The sequence below is a fragment of the Cyclopterus lumpus genome, chromosome 8, assembly GCF_009769545.1.
Source record: "Cyclopterus lumpus isolate fCycLum1 chromosome 8, fCycLum1.pri, whole genome shotgun sequence".
In the NCBI taxonomy this organism is placed as follows: domain Eukaryota; kingdom Metazoa; phylum Chordata; class Actinopteri; order Perciformes; family Cyclopteridae; genus Cyclopterus; species Cyclopterus lumpus.
The window spans coordinates 13,691,994-13,713,898 of record NC_046973.1 but is presented as its reverse complement, the minus strand read 5'-3'; the positions used below and the strand labels follow the sequence as shown (position 1 = coordinate 13,713,898).

At 43.4% G+C, this 21,905-nt stretch overlaps 2 protein-coding genes across 2 annotated transcripts in view; one reads left to right on the top strand and one right to left on the bottom strand.

Annotated features, from left to right (window-relative positions):
- The first annotated feature begins 291 nt into the window (after positions 1-291).
- Positions 292-2,974, top strand: mchr1b (melanin-concentrating hormone receptor 1b). The gene is made up of 2 exons (XM_034538818.1): positions 292-373; positions 981-2,974. Exons 1-2 carry the CDS (start codon positions 307-309, stop codon positions 2,003-2,005), a joined length of 1,092 nt encoding a protein of 363 aa, XP_034394709.1. The 5' UTR covers positions 292-306; the 3' UTR covers positions 2,006-2,974.
- Positions 2,975-7,387: 4,413 nt separating this feature from the next.
- Positions 7,388-21,905, bottom strand: part of usp43b (ubiquitin specific peptidase 43b) — a 53,861-nt gene continuing 39,343 nt past the window's right edge. Inside the window, exons 9-16 of the mRNA XM_034539710.1 lie at positions 16,592-16,695; positions 14,199-14,276; positions 13,987-14,116; positions 11,616-11,958; positions 10,711-10,869; positions 9,387-9,551; positions 7,766-8,848; positions 7,388-7,443 (exon numbers count right to left, since the gene is read on the bottom strand). Of these exons, the coding sequence (XP_034395601.1) occupies positions 7,785-8,848; positions 9,387-9,551; positions 10,711-10,869; positions 11,616-11,958; positions 13,987-14,116; positions 14,199-14,276; positions 16,592-16,695 (2,043 nt within the window). The 3' untranslated portion in view covers positions 7,388-7,443; positions 7,766-7,784. The remainder of the gene's footprint in view (positions 7,444-7,765; positions 8,849-9,386; positions 9,552-10,710; positions 10,870-11,615; positions 11,959-13,986; positions 14,117-14,198; positions 14,277-16,591; positions 16,696-21,905) is intronic.

Sequence of the window (21,905 nt, the reverse complement as noted above, 5' to 3'; positions counted from 1 at the left end):
TACAGTCAGAGTACCTGATTGAATGACGGGATGCGTTTTAGTGGTCGCGTGCACTGATGAAGTATTTTGGACAACGAAAACAAATGCGCGTGCCGCCGCATCTCCGCCGGCAAATACAAAAACTAATATTTAAAGCTGTTTAAAAAAAAAAAAAAAATGCTGTAATTCCTTTGATATAATATCTCTAATTGTACTTCATATCGCCTGAAAGTTGTAACCTATTATTATTATTATTATTATTATTATTATTATTATTATTATTATTATTATATTAGTTTCGAAAAAGACCACCAAAAGCTTTTTGAGATGGACTTTGCCCACATTTCGAATTCATCTTTTTCACCCTTCAGTTCGCACGAGAACCTACAAGAAGGTATGTCTTTTGTTTACTCCTTTTTTATAACTCGAGTGAGCCCTTCAATTTAAGTGTTGTTGTTAGATCCTCCGGTGGGGTCCTTCTGGCCGTTCCAAAGTCAAGGCTTAAATCAAAGGGTGACCGTGCTTTTGCCATCAGAGCCCCTCGACTTTGGAACGACCTACCTGAGGGGATAAGACTAGCAGAATCAGTAGCTTCTTTTAAATCACTTCTTAAAACCCATTTTTATAGAACTGCTTTTAAGTGAAGTTGTCCTTTTATGCAGTTCTTTGTTTCCCCTATTTTAGTTTGTCTGTTCTGCTTTATTTTGTATTTGTAATTTTCTATTCCTCTATTGTGTTCATTGCCTATATGGCATTGTCTCCTTTGCCTCATTTATTTTCTGAAATGTTTACTTGTATTGATGTTATGTTTTTACCTTGCTTCTATGTAGAGCACTTTGTAAACCCCGTTTTTAAAGGTGCTATATAAATACATGTATTATTATTATTATTATTATTATTATTATTATTATTATTATTATTATTAATTGGAACAAAAGAACAAGCAGGATGTGCTGCACAATAAAAGAGACTGACGGGGAGCTTTCTGTTTGCATCCACAGAACGTGAGCAGTACAACAGCGCGCTCATGCCCAGCATCTTCGGCGTCATCTGCTTCTTTGGGATCTCTGGAAACTCCATTGTCATCTACACCATTGTGAAGAAAACTAAGCTCTGCTCTCAGCAGACGGTGCCGGACATCTTCATCTTCAGCTTGTCCATCGCGGACCTCCTCTTTCTCCTCGGCATGCCCTTCCTCATCCACCAGCTTGTGGGCAACGGCTCCTGGTGCTTCGGTGGCACCATGTGCACCATCATCACAGCGCTAGACTCCAACAGCCAGATCGTCAGCACTTACATCCTGACCGTGATGACTCTGGACCGCTACCTGGCCACCGTCCACCCCATCCGCTTCAAACATGTCCGAACCCCCTTCGTGGCCGGGGCGGCGGTGGCCCTGGTGTGGGTGTTCTCCCTGGTCTCCATCACTCCGGTCTGGATGTACACGGGACTCATGCGTCTGAAGGACGGCTCTGTCGGCTGCGCCCTCCTGCTGCCCAACCCGGCCACGGGCACGTACTGGTTCACCCTCTACCAGTTCTTCTTGGCCTTCGCTCTGCCTTGGGTGGTCATCTGTGGGGTCTTCTTCAAGATTCTCCAAAACATGTCAGTCGCGGTTGCTCCACTGCCCCGGCGCAGCCAGAGGGTGCGCACGAGAAAGGTGACCCGCATGGCAGTGGCCATCTGCCTGGTTTTCTTCATCTGCTGGGCCCCCTACTATGTCTTGCAGCTGGCCCACCTCGGAGTGCAGCGGCCCACCTTTGCCTTCCTGTACGCCTACAACATTGCCATCAGCATGGGCTACGCCAACAGCTGTATCAACCCGTTCATCTACATCATCCTGAGTGAGACGTTCAAGCGCCAGTTCATCGTGGCCCTCTGTCCGTCCCACCGGGCGTTCAGGGTGGCCCCCGCCCCGGCGGACGCCGGCATGAGTCTGAAAACGGCTTCGGAGAGCTCTCAGCCGTCGCAGTCGGAGAGGGAGCTGCTTCAAAACCTGATGCCCGTCACCGTGGCCGTGCACTGAGACGGAGGGCCACCACCTGCCACCGCGACCAGCTGTCAGTCCCCTCAGCAAACACCTCCGCTACCTGAAAACACACATGTCCATTCCAAACGTACATTTGTGGGCCCAACTGTGATGTAATCCTGAAGAATTACATGCAAAATAACCTATATGCCTCTGCAAAACTCAACATAACAATCGTTCTGAGCTGAGAGATGATTTATAAATCGTTGTGATGTATTGTGCATGTCGTTCACGCTTGTATCATCAGGTTCGTGACTGCATCCACTGCAGTGTCTTGTGTCTTGTTCCAGACTTAAATGTCAAAGCAATTGTCAGCGCAACACCACGAGCGCCTCAGGATGTGCTGCTCCTCACACCCCATGTGACCGATGTGTTTTGAACCCTGCAGTCACAGACACACACTCACAGAGTGTGCATCAGGGCTCTGTCATGTAGATACAGTACACAAGTAGATACACACTCTCTGTGTCTATGTTATTGGTCTGTGTGTGTGTGTGTAACATCTTCACCGTGATGACATCTGTCTGTTACAGCATGCTGCACTCCTCCGGGAGATCAAGGACGTGCGATGTGAAAGCACTTGTGTTGTCCGGGAGTCAAATTCAGTTTACTCCGATACAATTTCGCAGTGTGTTTTTCATTGGATTGCTTTGTGAGTTTCAACTGAAATATCTTCATTCAACGATGTGCAAGGACACGCATTCCTATCAGAAACATCCGTTGTGCTAATGTTCTCAGACTTGGTGAGTTTCCCCCTCCCCAAATCTTTTCATAGTGGGAAGACTCAGCTTCACTGCTGATACAAATGTCAAGTAACAGAGTGAAATAAAACCGGGATTACATGGCATTCACATTATATTTCTTTAATCAAAGATAACCAATTTAACCCCAAAATAATTATATAGTAAGGCAATTATTTACTTGAAACCCTAGTGAGACATTATTGTGGTAATAAAGTACGGATCACAAAACGTAAGGTCAAAAACAACAGAAATTGTATATATATATATATATATATATATATATATATATATATATATATATATATATATATATATATATATATATATATCTGATGTAAAACACAGTTTTTAGTTTAAATATTCCCCTCAAGTGACTCTGACTCCTGCAGGACAATTTCCTACCGGTCACATCCCTTAATTCTTCACTTTAAATACACTTGTCAATTTAAACTTACACTTACATTACACTGTTTAAAGTACTGTTACCTGTTAGTCTGTGCACTTTATTTTATATTCCTCTGTACATTTAATGTTTCAATTCTTGCACTGTGTTGATTGTTGTTGATTGTTTAATGTTATTGATCAATGTTGCACCACCCGCCATGACAAATTCCTTGTATGTGAAATTATACTTGGCAATAAAATGTTCAGATTCAGATTCAATCAACACTTGTTGGTGGAAACAGAATCAGAATATGTGAACGATTCTCTCATCAAAAGGTTTTTTCAAACAAAGAAAGTTAAGTAGAAAAAACTCATTTGAGGAAAAAATATCCTTTCAACATGCATCAGGTGTGACATAAAAGCGAATGCTTAGTTTGATAAAAATCCTGTGGTGAAATAAGATGTGTAATCTTCCACAGCAGGAATAAAGATTCATGCTTCTGACAGAATTACAGATAAAAACTAGCGGCTCTCACCGAGTGAATCTGTTTTAAATCCGAGCTTTCAAAACTGCACTTCCTGTTCTGTATTCTCCGAGTGTCCACCAAACTTTAAATGTTGATGTCAATGTTGCATCAAGTGCACCGAGTCATGAGACAACCCTGTGCCGACCTGGTAATAAAAGAGTAAAATATAGCACAAAGGTCCACGGCACTGATGGGGAGGTGTTCCCATGGCTGGCTTACTGAAGAGAGCCTCTGTTAGAAGTGCTTGTTAATAGATTATTGTTAATCAAATGACTATAAAGAGATAGAAATCAACAACAAAGAAACTCAAAACAAGATGCAAAACATGTCACCAACCATGAAGCAAACCAAGCCACAGAGCTGCAAAACATGACCAAAAAGGATGCCAAACTACTGGAGCGTTGCTAAGCAACTACAAGGAAAACCAAATTGACCAAAAAGGGATGCCAAACTACCGGAGCGTTGCTAAGCGACTACAAGAATAACTAAAATGACCAGAAAGGGATGCATATGATATTTATTGTTGCAAAGTCAATGAAATGACTATAAAGAGATGTAAAACAACTACAAAGAGAACAAAACAAGCATAAAGAGATTTAAAACAACTACTAATAACATAAAATGACCAGAACGAGATGCATAAGCATCTAAAGATACACAATGACTACAAAGAGATGCATAACAAGCACAAGAAGATTCAAAAGAACTACAAAGAATCTCAAAAAGACCAAATAGAGATGGAAAACGAGCATGAAGGGATTAAAAACAACTACAAAGACACATTAAACAACCAAATAGACATGCAAAATGAGCATGAAGGGATTAAAAACAACTACAAAAACACATTAAACAACCAAATAGAGATGCAAAACGAGCATGAAGGGATTCAAAACATCCACCTTGTTATGACTTGAGACTCCTTCTGCATAATGTCCATCACAGTTATCTCAAAATGTAAACATAAAGAAACTTCTACATCCTGTGTTTCTCTTCCTTGGTGGTTGGTGTAATACAAAAAAAGAATCCCTTTAATCACTGCACCAAACATTACGTGTTCCCACTGTTTTGCACATTCAATCACACCGTCTGTGATGCATGACCTTCAGTTTGCTATTTTCACAAATTTGATTTCCATATTGAAGGATTCAGGATATTAATTTCTTGGCGCCACTTCCTTTTCATCAGTTCCTCCAATATTCTCTTGTTTTTTTTTTAGACAAAGCATGAAGTTTGAGCAATGACAATTAAACCAACTAAAATCAATGTGCTCCAATTTACTGGTTTTAATTAACATATTGTTTAGCAAAATCCCGTTTTGAGATGATCGATAAGGAGATGTCAATATGGTGAAAAGCCGACATTCCTGATGACATATGTTTTCATCTGTTGGTGAACAACAGCAGTAATGGCCTCAGGCTATCAAAACACCACCAGCCATCATATCGATCTCTGCATCACCTATAATGACTTTGGCCATGCCGACGATGTGTGTGCAAGTGGAGCCGTTAGGAGATTAAAGTCCATAGCAAATGATGTGTGGATGTTCACTTTTCAATGTTAAAAAGATGAGACAATGATGAATTACAATCAGTGGCGGCTTTCAAGTGGACAAACAATAACACGCTCTTTCTTTTATTTTTGGAGCAGTATTTTTTGGCTCGCATGAGGCAATATACAATTTAGTAAATATGATTTACTTTTTGTTGCAGCAACAGGTGTCATAGGAGCTGGCCTAAAGTCGAAATACACAAAAATCCTTTCAGATGTGCTTGTAAGAAATTGCAGTGTAATAAATAACTATATATACATACAAAAGCAAGTTTAGAGCAATCTCTAAATCTTTTGACGTTTAGGGAACTATGCTTCATATTGTTTTTAAGGTTTCAAATTTCAACAAAACATTGCACGGCACATCTCTGCCCCGTAAGGTTCTCTGCAAATGTCAGTGCGAGTCTGGCCCTCCTGCCGCCTCGTTTTATAACAAGTAGACACAGGATTCAGGGCTCATAGTAGGACGTACTTACTGGAACATGCAGGCCGTCCTCGTTACATCAGATCACATTTGGAGCAGGTGGCACATTAAACATGTTCTTTTCTGCTTAGAGGCTCAATAAGTGATGGCACGGCAGACATCCCAGTCTTAAGTTATATTGAACCAACAGCTCAATATGCAGCAGGACGTGCTTTGTAAAGACGGCCCACGCTGGAATCACTGCTCCCTTTAATTCTATTAGCGGTCAATGCAGAGTGTGCAGGTCGCTAATACAATAAGAAGGACATGATTGGTGTGTGTGGGAAATGTTCAGTGACGTCACATTGATCTGAAGACACGCGAGGAGGACTCAGAGGAGGTTTGCAGAACTCCTCCGTAGTCTCAAAGGGTTCCAGGCAAACCCGCTTTCATGGGAGCTGCTGCATGAGGCAAGAAATGAGACGCGCAGCCCGACACCGTGGGGATAAATCATTCAGCCTCCACTCAGTTCATTTGTGAGAAAAGCCGTGTTTAATTTGCAATCCGTAAAACTTGCAGTGCATGAAGCAGATATTATAGACAGTCCGGTACCATTCAAACCCCACTGACAGCATGTATTAGTCTGACCTTGTACAGGAGCCTGAAACATACACTTTGAACCTGGTACTTAAATTACATAATTAAAAGGTACAAAAATGTAGACTTTAAAAAAAGTGAATAATAAAATATAATCTAGCCATATTCCCCAAATAATGTCTCAGAAACAACCCTTTATGTACCATCATTTCATTTTGGTAACGAGTGTAGTTAAACAGTGACGTTAAATGACACAGCATGAGACGTGGACACTCGCGACTCTTTACACCCCGAATGACACACGGAGGATGAATCAAATGCACAGGAGTATCGACTGCTGACTGTCTGTGCGGCCAGCTCTATTACACTTCATGTGAATGATTACCACCAGGACAGAGAAACAGTGAGTGTGTGTGCGTGCGTGCGTGTGTACACACAGTGTAAATCCTCTGTTCAATCTTGAAAGAGAAAAATGGAGCTTTGCTTTTGAAGCTGGTCCTGTTATCGTTGGCACTTTATCAATAAGAATTCAAATCCGCCTTAAATGAAAGAGACAGACATTCAGGTTCTCGCTCAGAGGTGGAAACACAGAATCCCATTTATTTATTGCTCAGCGAGCTCCTGGGGAGGCTGCTCCTTTTTAGTCTAAACTATCTCACCTCCTGTTTTATGAGGAGCCAAAACCCTTCATCTAGACACAGAACTAAAACCATAGGAAAAGGCATTCTACATCTATGTGCTCCTTCTTTAGCAACGCCACTTAGCATTTAAGCTCACGTCGGAAAATAGGAGGAAAAAAAAGGCATTTGTAATATAACATGAACATGATAGCAAACGACAAAGCAAATCATGTGCGTTGTTCTAGCAGCCGGTGTTATGTTATGCAGTGTTTAACAAGTTTGACATGTTTTAGCTCATGTAACAGACGATGGTTGTATGAATGGATAATGGACTAAATTGACCAAATCCCCCCTCAGCTAAAACCGCGTGTTACCAGTAGACCGCTTCGTTAAAACAAAAGTAAATCACATTACAGCAGTGTTCCTCCTCAGTAAAACTCAACTCTGCATAGATTTAGTTTAAGACACACACAGGTAAGAACTTATAACAGCACTATGAAGGGGAGCGAGAGGATGCACTTGGTCTCCAGCGGCGCCTCCTGCCGGGAGCTTCCGTGGGCGTCTGTAGAGAGGTCCTGGTGGTCAGCTGTCAGTCAGGGCTGTCACAGAGGCACTGGAAAAATAAAACACAATGCCATCAGTCACTGAAGTGCTCACTGGGATTAACGTGATATTATAACATGATAGTAACAAAACAACCAGACTGCTTTCCACGCTCCTGCATGACTTATAACAGCAGCAGGGACGCTTCCCAATCAAATATCTGTTTACGTGTTGTTATTTCTTTGTTTACCAGGTAAACACAAAGCTGATGTGCTACATCTGCTCACACCAGAAACAAAACTTCAACCGCGTGCTGTCATTTCTTCCCATTTGAGCTCGACGACAGACAAACAGAAACAGCTCTGATAGCTGAGTCTCAGGTCTGTTCCTACCCGGGGACGTGGTACTGCATCATGTGCGCTGCAGAGTGGCGTAGCGCGGCTTGTCTGACAGCAGGCCGCGGTGGGCCGGCGGGGCCACGATTTCTCCGTTCCTCTGCAGGGAGGCACACCTGCGAAATGTCAAATCCAGCCTCGTCTGGATGTTACTGGAGCTGTGAGCGCGCTTTATGTCCACGGGGTCGTGAACGCCAGCCTTTCCGTTGACCAGCTGTACTTTGCAGTTACGGGTGTCGCAGCTCGGGCTGGCGCTTGCCAGCGTCCCATTGGAGAGGGACAGTCTGGCTAAATTACTGCTCGCCGGCTTCTCCGGGTGCCCATGGCCGTTCACACGCTGCTCGTGCCCCTTGATTGGTGACCCGGGAATGACTTTCCTCATGAAACCAGGTTTGAAGAAAGACAGGAGGCTGTCGTGGCTGCGGCCCTCCTGTCCCCTCGGGCCACTCCTGTCCTCAGGTTGAATGTCTTTCTGCGTCCTGAAAGTCACCCCCGTCTGGGCCTTGGTCCTTCTCAATGTGGAATCTCTGCTCTGAGGCGCGCTGTGGCTGATGTGATCCGTCAGAAGGGCCCCTCTCTGAAGCTGAAGCTGGAGGTCCAGGGTCCTGCCGTGGTCCGGCCTTGTTCTCTTAGATGACCTCAGCCTCAGAGAGCCATCGTCCCTGTTACCGAGTCCCTGGCTCATGCTTCTCTCCACACAAGCCCGGCTCTGTCCCTCTGGCAGTTTGGGGGAGTAACACGTGTCGGAGCCGGTTCTGTCTGTGTAGCTGAGGCTGCTGCCGCTCGGTGAGCTGCAGTCCTGTCCGACGTCAAAGGCTCTTCCCGGGGCGTTTCTTTGTGGGGGGGTGGCCACCAGCGTTATGATCGGGTCTTTGGTGCATCGGGGGCGGCGCCCAGACTCCAGGTACTCCACCAGCTCCCCAGGACGGGTCTGGGTCGGGTGTCTAATGCGGTCCTTGGATACAAATGACCACCGCAGTGGCAGAACTTTGCTCAGAGTCTCCTTGGGCTTAGTCGGGGATCTCATGCTCACACTCCTGCCTCGGCTCCCAGGGACAAACGGCTTGGCTGCAAAGCCGTCTGGAGGGAAAGACACCACACGTTACTGCGGCCTGCTACTAAGGTACACTGACAGTGTAAATACACAAGATACACACGAATGAAAACAGACATCTAGATTAGATTAATGCAACACACATTTCTAACAATATAACATTGTAGAAATATATATTTCAAGGCATACAGTTATAATGTGGTGGTCTTATTGCTTATTCAAGGGAAACAACAATTTAAAGTCACAATCCCAACGAATTACATGACACCAAACTCTCATTTTGTTTCTATGCTATATTTATTAAAGACATTTCAGGAAAACAAATTGTATGCATTTACATTCTGTAACTACCTCTATGTACTCATTTTCATTGTTAGTGACAGTCTTCCTGCATGGATTGTTTTCATACGACAGGTCGACAGGAAATGATGCAGCATTACTGTGAGTACTGTTCACTCTAACGCCCTCAGAGCTGGAGGAAGTACTGCTGATACAAACGGACCACTTCCTACTACAACTACTTCACGTTTAACACAAATTAGTGTCTCTACTCCAGATACCTACTTGTTTTGGGGGGTTCGTCTCCAAACACTGGCAGCTCAGGAGACTCCGGGGCCTGAATGGGCCCCGCAAGTCCAGGTCCAGGTCCTCCTGACACCACGCTGCCCCTCTTACTGCCCCCTGCCAGCCGGACCAGCCAGTGGTCAGAGGTGGATGAGCTTGTGGAACCTGCAAAAAGCAGATAAGAGGGTCGCTTGTGGTTTTTATTTTTCAGATTATAATTGATCCCAAAACAAAACCATGTGCAGAGAGTCAGAAGGCTTCCCACAGTAAACGTCACGGTGAGATCCACACTGCTGAATTAAATGTGATAACAGGATATAATCAGTATTTTCACCCCACTGTGAACACCCTCATAACAGAGATAACAATAAACAGTGATCATTTTTGCATATGCATATATATATTTGAGCATGTGTATATATATAATCAAATCAAATCAAATGCTGCTTCCTGTATATTATAAATAAACACTAAAACAAACATTTTCAAATCTAACTCGAGGAATTGAGGGTTTATTTGAACCAAATTGTTGGAACAGACCAGTTTTGGTGAGTTTTATCTTGTTACTGTTGTGTCTGAGTGTGTTTCATGACGTCCGAGGCTCGACTAGCTGATCTCTCACCCACCCAGGCTGTTATTAGAGACCATGAACATACAACATATGTGTTTATCAATCACCACTCGGACCCGACCCCCAAAACCGCCAACATTATACAGGACTAACATTATACATTATACAGGACTAACATTATACAGGACTAACATTATACATTATACAGGACTAACATTATACAGGACTAACATTATACATTATACAGGACTAACATTATACATTATACTGGACTAACATTATACATTATACAGGACTGACATGCGGACAGCGACAGCTGGAGTTTGAGAGGAGAAGAGTGAAGGGTGGAAGGTGAAGAAAATAAAGAGCGACTTTACTACATATTACTCTCATCTTCACGATAATGCACGTTTGTTATCGTCGTTGTTGTTTAATGAACCCAGTACTGTCTCATCATCGTCTTAGTCTTGGAAAAATAAGTTGTTTATGAACATATTGTGCTCACACAATTGACACAATACAAATACACACCGCTGCTGCTGCAAAGCAGTGCATCAGCCAATGTGACAGACTGTATTTACAGAGGGATGAACAACCATTCTGCAGGCCTGACGTAATGATGGTGTGAGATGTTCAGATACTCCCACATTACGGACCTCATTATGTCTGTGTTTTGTCAAAAGGATGAGAGGAAGATCCCACCCGCTTGTTTTCAATATAACAAGCCTCTGCAGAGGATTTGAAAGGACTTACCGGTCACTGAGGAACTGGCCGACCAAGGAGGGATGTTGTTTTTCCTCTGATAGAAGAGGATGTAGGCTCCACGTGTGCACACCTCTGCTTCAGGCACCGGCTCGGCACTGCTGTCATCATAGCTGTACCACTGGCCGTCCACCGAGTTCCTGCAGAAGGCTGCAATCACATGATCAAAGGTTATTACAGGAGCTTATAAAGCACCACTGATTCATATCAATTTGGCAAAGGATACTTTCTGCAATCTTTCTCACTTGGTTTTAAATACAGCCTGACCCATGCTGGGTTTTTTGAGAGGCTGGTACCCCGATGTGTCCCATCTTACTTTGCTAAAATTAAGATGTTGGATGTCTAAAAAACAAATCCCTGCACTTTGAATAACTTAAACAAATGGCTTCAAATTAGACTTCTTTATCATTATAAAGAAGACTATATAATGATATCTTTTCTGGCCTGTGCAGGGATGTGAACTGTAAGCTGACACGCTGGTTGTGTGATTGCTTCAGGCAGCCCAAAGCACTCTCTCTTCTATATCTAGTAGAGGGCCTTTTTTGATTATTTGAGGATAAAAAAATCGAAGCCTGTGGTTTGGGTGTTCTTGTTGACCCCGAGCTGCATTTTTAAACTCTAACTAAACCAACGTGGTGCAGGAGAACAGACATTTAAGCAGGGTAAAGTCATTCCAAGCCTATTGCCAAAAACACTTCCAACTACAGCGGTTAGAAAAAGCTGCTGCCAGGATTATGACATGTTTTCTTTTCGATCTGTTGTCATCAGATTTTATCCTTTACGTTTTGGTCTTTATTTACTTTTTATTCCCTGTGCAAGTAAAAAAGAACTTTGACCCGTTTATAAAAAGGTGCCACGCAAATAAAACCATTACTACGACTGCAGGTTATCCAGACCTGTGTAATGTCCGCCGTGCATTCCTCCGTGGTGGTTGCATACGGCATACAGGTCGTACAGGAAGTCGAGGGGAGCCAGGTCAGGCCGCCGGGGCTGCGTCCAGCCTGGCTGGAGAGGGGGCTGGTGGGTGGCGTGGCTGCGGCTCACCATGTGCGGCGTCATGTCTAGGCCCGCCAGGGGGAAATGCACGAACGTGGTGAGCTTGTTCCTCCGCTCCCCCACCTGCCGGAAGCGCTTCAGGTGGAGGATAAGGATGTCCGGGAGCGTCCACAGGCTCATCTTCACCATGCCCTGCTGCAGCTGCTTACAGTGGGGGCACTTCCAGGCATCATCCGGGGCCAGCTGGTGGGGGAGAGGAGAGAGGAGAGAGGAGAGAGGAGAGAGGAGAGGGGAGAGGAGAAGAGGAGAGAGGGGAGAGGGTAGAGGAGAGAGGAGAGGAAAGAGGAGAGAGAGGAGAGGGGAGAGGAGAGAGGGAAGAAGGGTGCAGTCAACAGAACGCTCTTTGCCGGATGGAGACCTGACAGAGACTCAAAAACCTCTCTTCTACTCCAACTCTTCCAGAGAAATCACAATCAGTTATTCATATTCCATGTAATCATATTCTTGTAAATTCGTGTTGGGGAATGTTGGGTTTGTGTACATTATATAATATAGATTAAACATAGATTGTGTCTGTTATGAGTCATTACTGTATAAAGTAATTAGATTTAATGTTAAAGCTGTTGCCATGGCTCCTACTTTTCAATCTCTTTTCAGGTCTCGCCGCTGGTTACCATCTTGAATACTCTGCAATATTATTCAAAGAGGCCATCCATTGATATCGGCTTCAAAAAGGACATACCTCAATATGGATATAACCGTGATAACCTTCCCATCGCTTTTGACACGAACGACAACAACCTTGAAAACGAATGTACCGTCTTCTTACTGAAACTCCGCCCCCACCAAAGCACTGTGTATTAACTTATACGTTTACATACTATTGTGAAAGCAGGAAAATCTGTCTGCACTTGCTACATCTCGTCACCCAACGACATCCAGAGACTCCAAAGTGTTTTGTAATGGTCAGGGGAGTTACCATCATCTCTCACAGACTGGTTTCTCTTCTCCTTCCACCTTCCTCTCCATTCCTCTGAGAGGAATGGTTTGATGAACCAGCCATGCGATCAGTGAACGCTGGATGTCTGGATCAGGGAAGCTAACATATTATTTCCCAGGTGGACTGCAAGAGATGATGTTCATGCTAAAAGATTTAAAAAAAGAAAAGACACTTCGAAGGCAATAGTGCTACATTTAATGCTGCCGTCGCATCCTGGGCTCTGGTTCAATAGTTCATCCTGAGATGTGAATGAAGGGTTTTGGTCTCATTAGTGTTGGAGCGATGTGTAAAGTGTCCGTTAACTATAAAAGACAGTGAAGTGCTGAACATTTACCCTTGTTCTTGGCCTCAGAGGTGTGTGTGTGTGTGTGTGTGTGTGTGTGTGTGTGTGCGCGTGCAGGTGACTTCTGGGGAAAAAAAAGACAATAGATACGATAATAACACAGTCTCACTAATGTCTCACTAATGTGCCGAAGTGTTCCTTCTGATGTCCCACAGGTTGTGAGAGGAATGCTAATATTGTGATTGCAATATGATGATAGACATTATTAACAATTTGCAAAGTCTGGGATTCTCAAACTCATGCTACATATTATATATACATTTGTGTATAATGATTTTTGAGACACGGTTATTAACCATTCACAAAAAGACTGGAAACTATACATCGGAAAGAAGTTCCCATTCTGAGTACCTACAAAGATTAAAAGAGAAACTGTGAAGGCTGCAGAAAACACACATGACGAGACAATGCTGAAGCGAAAGGACGGTTCGACATGACAACGGTTCGACATGACAACGGTTCGACATGACAACGGCATGACAACGGTTCGACATGACAACGGTTCGACATGACAACGGTTCAACATGACAACGCTCCACGGTGGCGTTACCCTCCCGTTAGTCTCACTCGGCCCTGTGCTGCCCACGCAGCCTGAGAGGAGAGCGTTCACGTTCACAGACTCAACATGTTGGTGGTCAGAAAATAACATCCAATATGTATGTTATACGCATGAATGAAAAACACTTTTCCTGTTCAAACATCTGGTTTTGAGAGTCGCCAAAATAAAATGTCCTCATCAATATTTAGAGCTGCTGCTGAAGTTCACAATATGTAGTCATTAGGATAATTTTGTTAAATACAACAGCTTGTTTTGGGGTTGTTTTGTAGCTACTGTAGCCCTTCAGTAGTAACATGCCGGTATGTAGAGGGGATCAGGTCGGGATCCAGGAGTCTGAGTCAGGTCGGGTATCAAAGGACAACAGACTACCTGTTCCTCTTTGGTGTAGAGCTGGAAGCACTCGTCCAACGTGCAGCTGTACTGCTGGACGTGCTGCTGCTGCTGATTCCTCACGCTGTCCGCGTCCTTCACCACCTCCTCCTGGATGTTACCAAACAGGCTGTGTGGCCCAGGACACAACAAGGTGGAGATCAGACGCGAGAGTAGACAGATGGTGGCCTGTAACATAAAGCGTTACTGACCAGTCTTTGATTCTGTGCTCCCACTCGATGATGAGCTTCACGTGTGGGGGTCCTCCGGAGCAGCAGAGCTTCAGGGCTCTAAAAGACATCAAGGTCAAAGGTCATCCAGTGCACAAATCCATCAACTGCTACTGCTAAATTACCCGTTTTTACTCCCATCAGGGTTTCTGAAATCTGCTTTCAAGCTTTGATACATTTCCAGTCCATTTACTGCACCAGCAACCATATTGTAAACATTTGAGTGCACGTGTATGGAGGCTTCTTACCCACAAGGTGTCAGTGTTTCACAACAGAGCTCAATGAAGCAGGATCCACTGAATGACTGTTGTGTTAGGAGGAGAAAGTAACTGTGTGATGTGTTGGGGATGTAGATGTATATGTTTAGCTCAACTAAGATAACATTTAAAGATACACAATATCCTTTTGTTTTGGTCACAACCCTCATAACAAAACAGGGTTCCCACAGTTCTCAACTGAAAGTAGACTTCTTTTTCCTGGATCCTCAATTACACCTCAGTCTTCATCAGATCACATTGTGAGAAGTGGTTGAATGCTGAAGATAAAGCCATGGAGTGGATCTTGATTAATGATAATCTTTGCACAAACTACTATCTCAAAAGGTCAAGAGTAAAGTTGACTGGGAAGGGACATTGAAAGGGAATGCACATCAAGCACAGCTCAACTTAAATCTGACGGGGAGCGTCTCAAAGGAAAAAGGAAACTGAAGCAAAGAGAAATGGTGTTGTGCCTATTAACACACTGTTTCCACTAAACTGTGTTACATGTGACACTTGAGAACAGCTCCACAGCCACGCTAGCAGCTCCGTCAGCTATAATTAGTCACAGCAGTGGTGCGAGCTAAGCGCTAAAATCAGCATGCTAACACACTCACTTTAACGCGGTGATGTGTTTATGAGAAACATAATCACAAGCAGGTATCATGTTTTCCAAGTTCAACTCCATCTTAGTTTAGCGTGTTAGCTTAGCTGAGGCTGAATGACATTAGTAGATATTTTGTCAGAAGGACTAGATTAAAAATTAGAGGATCAAAGTTATTACAATTAAAAATCAGGAATGTCTGTACTAAATGTCATGAAGATCCATCCAACAGTTTTCTGAGAGGTTTCACTACAAATCACACCAGCCAACCTCATGGTGGAGCTAGAGGTGAAGTAAAGGGGGTTCAACAGAACCATTGGGATTTATGGCTAACAGACACCATCCATTAAGACACTTTGTTAGTGTAGTTCAAATAAGTCAGAGATTACGTCAATGTGCCCTTTGGTATAAGGGCCACAGTGTTACACATGAACTCAGATAGCAGTGCACAAAGCAGACTGAAACACTTGCATCGGTATATTCTTGTGCTGAGTTGGGTTGACTTGAGGAAAGAGAATATTTCTGAACCATTAGAGTTCAAACACCATCATCACATTAGTTTCTAGGATACAGTGTGCTGCACATTTTTCTTTCAAAAGCTTTTGCCACATTAGCGCCATTCAACGAATGTAGTGCTCTTAGAAACTACATGAATGGAAGTCTTTTCAAGACCGTGCCAATATGCCCCCTTGAAACAGCGCTTCACTCCTGCATGTGAAAGCCATCACACGTGTGCAACGATTTGTAGAAGGAATAGAAAGTCTGTTTTTGATATGCACAAAAGAACATCTGTGTAGACGGGGCCGGTCGTCACAATGGGCTGGACGTAACAGCTTCAACGGTCACATTTGTGTGTCACATTTGTTACGTCAACATGTCTCCAGTAACTCGCTGCCTGGCTTGTGCTTGTAGCCGTTCTCAAGAAACACTTGATGAAATTAGAGCAGATTCAAATTGCATTATTAAATAAATGTCATATATAAATTTGAAAGAGCCTGTGTGAACATTGGGTCATTCCAGCGTTGATAATTTGGATCATCACGGAGCAGTAATTTCACAACATAAGAAAACATTTAGAATAATCTAATAGTGCTCTCGTCTCATAGAAGAATGAAGTGTCCAGGCAGCCAACGATAACAGCCACCCTGGACCGTGTGCTGAATGCATCTCAGCTGGTGGAACATGGAGGATATTCATTCACGTGTAGAAAATCCACAAATGTGTGCCTGTACTGCGTCAGCGGATACAGGACCTATTATTGCATGAACGGTTATTAATTTTTACTCCTCAATCAACACCCCTAAAACTGTGCAGAATAAAATCCAATAACAGTTAAGAGAAAATGATATACTGTATGTACGGTGAGCTCTGGTGAAAAAACAATTAACACATCCAGAACAGCAGGACTTGTCTGAATAGCGGTGTGTGTGTGTGTGTGTGTGTGTGTGTGTGTGTGTCTCCTCAGTCCTCCACCAGAATCAACTCCATGTTTCATGACTTCCCGTCAGCCTCACCTGTCGACAGCGGGGTGGTAGAGCGGCCGCCCGTCCTGAGGAGACAGGTAGCTGTAAAATGACGATCCTCCCACCACACGGATGTTGAACAGCACTCTGGTATTCTGAAAGATGAGGGGCACAACAAAAGCACTGTAAACTCATCAGGGTATGCCTTTCGAGTCTATAAACAACAACAACAACAACAACAATACAAGCTTCCGGGACTTGACATCTACCACATGAAGACTCCACCAAACAACACTGGTCATGCACGTCCCTCAGCATGAATATGAATAAGTTTAACCCCGTGTCTTCTCACTTTCTGGTGTCATCTTCAGGTAGAATTTTTAATTAGTCCATTACTTTGATGACCAAATATCCTGCAAAACTAATCACGTTCCCGTCAGCCTCAGCTGAGCTTTGCGTTTAGTGCTAATTAGCAAATGTTAGCGAGCTAACTGGCTGAACTTCGACGGTGATGAACAAGGTAAACATTACACCTGCTCTACATCAGCATGTTTACATTGCCATTATGAGCCTGAGTTAGCATTTATCTCAAAGCACCGCTGTGCCTAAGTGCAGCCTCAGACTCTTACGGTAAGATCTCAAATGAGCACCGCCACCACAACATGAGAGGATGCTCTCAAACTACGATGGGTTTCATGACACAGAGACTCAAGGTTTTAAAAGGAGCAGCGGCACCATTTGTTTGGACTTTGCTGTGATCGGTCTGGAGACTTCAGACCATAAGTGGGCTCAAATGGTTTTATGAATGCAACGTGTGTGTGTGCAGAAGAAGAGTCTGCCTCAAGTTTCGGCACGAGCATTGTTCAGGTTGAGCAGTGATTTCAATCTCAAAAGATTGGCTTTCTGCAACAAAGAATTATTTTAAGCAATTAACCTTGACTTTAGTACACTTATTTGTCTCTGGCACATGCCGAGAAAGTCAGATTTGTTGGGATTGAGTAGATATAAACGCTGACGCATTTTTACTCTCAGGCTTGACTTTACTTCCCAAGTTTGCTGTGAACGGGCTACAGCAATAACCAAAAAGACAGAGGGGAACAAAGTAGGCCGTCATGAAATATAGGCCGACACCGGCACCTGATATCTTGAGCTCACAGCGGTTCGGCTTGAATCAACATGTAACACCTCACCCTGTGAACCTTCTGTTTGCATTCAAAGTATTACGTTACAGAAAAGAGAATAAACCCGTAGATCATCAGACCACTCGCTCGTAACACTCTCAACTGGACTGAAAAGCCGAGTTGAGGAGAAAAAAAAAGAAAGAACAAATATTTTCCTGATATCTTCTTGTCCTCAGCTGAAGCCTGCTTATATTACTCTGAGATCTGCTTTAGATTGGAGGTGCTTTGCAGGAGCGAAGGAGCGCTTTGCAAAAAAAAAATTAAATTGATTTTCTCTTGTCCCGGTGAAATCTTGTGTTGTAGCTGCTGGCTGAGCTCAAACACCCACTGAGAGTCCTGTGAGGAAAGCTCCATGCAGCGGGATCGGTCTGATGACAAGGAGCGCACCAGAGAGGACAGCGCATTCCTGGAAGATATTGACATGCTGAACACATGAACCCACTGGAACCAATGACCCTGAGGGGGAAGTTATACAACAGAATGAATGCCTCACATATGCAATACACAGTACACAGTTAAAAGCACCAGTTGTGCCAGTCAGCTCATACTGCAGTAGTTACCACTTTACTTGGCAAGAACGACTTGATGTTGGAACAAATAACATTTGTTGTACACGTGCAGAGCCGGGTAACTAACACCGTGTTATCTTCTCCTCAGTATTTCAGCACCGTGTCGCTGAAGGACACCGCGGGTATCAAACTTCCCCCGTGGTGCTCCGGTGTTCCACAGAACCGTTCTGCGTGTTCATTTTCAATCTGCTGCATGAAAAACTAAACAAAACCTGGAGCGCTAGATGACAAGTGTAAAGCCCAAATAAGTTGTCTTTTTATTACAGACTTGGGCAGGCTGGTGAAGACCACCCAATGAGTCCTACCAACTTCTCAGAAATAGAGTTGTTCTCCCGAAACAAAAAACAGGGGGAAATTCTTTGAAAACACAAGACATACATTTCAACAACCTTTCAAAAAGGTATTTGCAAAACTGCTTCGACAGAAAAATCCACCCGGTCTCCACGTTCAATATTGAATCGTCTGTGCGCTAACCCCCTCCCCAAATTCCACACATAGCGTAGCTTTATGTATGGGCTGTCAAGCTTCGTCTTTCTCCACACGTTGAAGTGATTTGCCCGAGGCTCAAATAAGAATACTTTACATTGAGGAGTTTGGATGCTGGTTTCTTTGTCAAACCCTCTACAACCAATTATATAATTGAAAGAAAGTAAAGGAATGACGTTAACAGTAAGTGCCTGCTCAGCTGAAAACTTTTCCCATGGTGCTGCAGGGAAGATGTATTTTCTCAGGCCAACCCCGAACGTTAGCGTCGCACTGTTTCCATCGACAGAGAGACAACAGCATGCAAAATAATCTCTGTGGCAAACAAACGTGTATGTTACTTACACGTCTTGTTCTGCAAGATAATCAGAGATAATCAGCACAAGTAACAATCTAACCTTGGGCCATAAATAAACTACGCCATGGTCACATGAGGCTGTGAAGTCAGACTAGTCGCAAGATGATGTTGTGCAGTCTCTTTTAGCCACTTGTTAGCCACTTGTTAGCAACCGCCTGTTTAAAGACACAAGTTCAAATTCACAAGAGGGGGCTGTTTATTTAAGTATTTTATACCCCCCGACCCCAACAGAAGTTAAAATCTCTTAAGCTTGTGTTACCCGCGGACCTTATTTCAGGCATCTAACCAAATCCCCGTTAAAAAAACACATCAACTTTGAGACGAGGGAAGCGGGGAAAAGATGCTGATGCTCATTTCTGGATTTTGGGACTCATTCCTGCAGCACTCGATAGCAACACATTCCAAACTCGTTATCTATGATGTTACGTTCAGCCAGCGCATTGTTTAGTCCTCATGCCGAGAGCCTTTCTCTAGGAAAATCTCTAGTAAAAATTAAACAATAAGTTTGAAGCACAATTAAACCTCTTTCTGAAGAATTTTTAAGACATAAATCTGAGAACTGTATATGCTGAGTGAGGAGAGAAAGCTTGATGTCCGAAGCATCAGGGTTGGGGCTTGAATGGTTAATCGTTAAGGGTCAGACAAAATTATTTGTACGGTAAAATATTAAAATGGTGTTTTGAAATTTTTTTAAAGCATTAAAAAATAAAAAAATAAAAAGATTTGCTTTTTTTTTTCAAAAGAATGCCCTTTTCAAAAATGAATATTTATGATGATTGCCTAAATTCAGAAAAAATATTAAGTGCAGATTCAATCTAGATCTCAAATACACAGACATAAAATAAAGCTTTATGTTCAGAGGAACAACGTTCTCAGCATGAAGTGAAAAGTTTGCATTTTTTATTTTTGCTTTTATAACCTGAAATATATATATGTGTGTGTGTGTGTGTGTGTGTGTGTGTGTGTGTATGAAAAAATGTACGTGTTGGTGAGGGGGAAAATGAACAAACGAGCATCTGAGGTCTGGCCAGGCTCAGAGCAACTTCACCCCTGTCAGCGAGACTGCTGAGCAGAGGAAGGGGAAACTTGTGAAAACTCATCTCATCATCCTGTCAGGCGGAGATTTAAAAGTCTCTCATGTTTCCCCATGAGAAACTCCTCGGTCTTGCTTTCAACCAATTTTAATCACTTTTGGTGTTCAGTGAGGAATGTTTGTGGCATTGTTTATGCCTGACAAAGCAAAAGATCTCCAATTACAACATGTGCAAAGAACAGTGTTATAATCTGTTCTTTGTGTGTGTGTGTGTGTGTGTGTGTGTGTGTGTACATAGAGGGATTTACCATTGTTAGTTTAAGTAACGAATGGGGCTTTGCACCATTTGCCAACATAGTAACAGAATAGGAGTAGAACAGACATGCCCAATGTGATTTGACTACTACGAAAAAAAAGTCTGTAATAGGTTGTTAGTTGTAATGGGGACAACTTCACCGTGGCCATGAAGGTGTCGTTGCAGGCTGTAAATATTAGAGTGAACACAGCAACACTGGCTAGCGAGCTAGTAGATTGTCCTCCTCCGGAGCGGTGGGTAAGTAGCCCTGTACGGCGCTTTTCTAGTCTTCCGACCACTCACAAAGCTGTCACTCATCTGGCGTTAAGTCGTTACATTTTACTCCGTGACCGAGTTATACTGCTATAATGCTTTAGTGAGCATCAATGCAGCCACTGCTAAAATGTCAGTCGCAGGAAAAAAGTGCCAGAGAAGGCCATGCTCTTTTGTTTTTTAATTGCATCTTTGCTGAAGCTAAAATTAGACAGTAGCGGAAACATCCACTTGTGTGTGTAATTCAAACTACAGATTCTGTAGAGATGAAAGACTGAGAGCAAACATCTGCTCCAGCAAACCTATCATCCTGAACGAGCCTGGTTTGAATCAGTGGCTGATAGCATGGGACACAAAGGAGACAGCAAATCTCCAACAGAGCCACTGAAGACGTTGCACCTGACTCTTCTCTTCCCCTCTCTGCTGGCACTTCTCAAAGAGCACTGAGTAATAGGCAGCAGGCCGGTCAACTGTTTCCGTGCACGACCCACATGCTCCGCGTGGCTCTTTACTGCAGCTGTGTGTCAGCTGGCAGCAGCGGCTGATTGGAAATCTGTTTGGCGACATGAGTGAGCAGAAACCAGCGAGAAAATGGACCCTTTGGCTTAAGTGAAGTAAATAATTGATTTGAGAGCGACACACTGTACAGCAGGGGTGCATTGCAGCAAGCTGTGCCGTTTGCATTTCTATCAGTAGGACACGAGTCTTACAGTAGTCACACCGGCGGTGGCAAGTAAACAAGGCGAGCGACTCACCTACTGAACTTGTCAAGTCTCAGCAATATATATGCTAATGTTAACTTTAGGCTTCACTAAGATGTTCCAGCATCCCAATGTAATAACTGCATTTTCATTTGCATAGTAGTAATAATACATTTCTGTCATTACTGGCATTAGTTGGTTCAGTATAAAGAAGCCAATATACTCGCTGCGGTCCAGGGAACTGAATATATTATTGGAAATAAAAATGACAGCCACTGTGTCTCCTGTATTGCTAATTTAGTGTTTGAAGAAATCCACTAATTTATTAACACACTAACAGGAATGACAGCAGTGAACAGCCGTAAGTGTGTCTCTGTCTTTCTTTGACTGTGTCAGTGAGTGCTCGTCTCAAACCAGTTAACCTGACTGGTCTGGAGTGCCAGCGGGTGCAGCAAGAGGAAACCAATTCCTT

Excerpts from the sequence above, each read along its gene's own strand:
- mchr1b (XM_034538818.1), top strand. The coding sequence starts at position 307 with ATGGACTTTGCCCACATTTCGAATTCATCTTTTTCACCCTTCAGTTCG. Across the intron at positions 374-980 it reads GCACGAGAACCTACAAGAAG|AACGTGAGCAGTACAACAGC; the intron begins GTATGTCTTTTG and ends TTGCATCCACAG.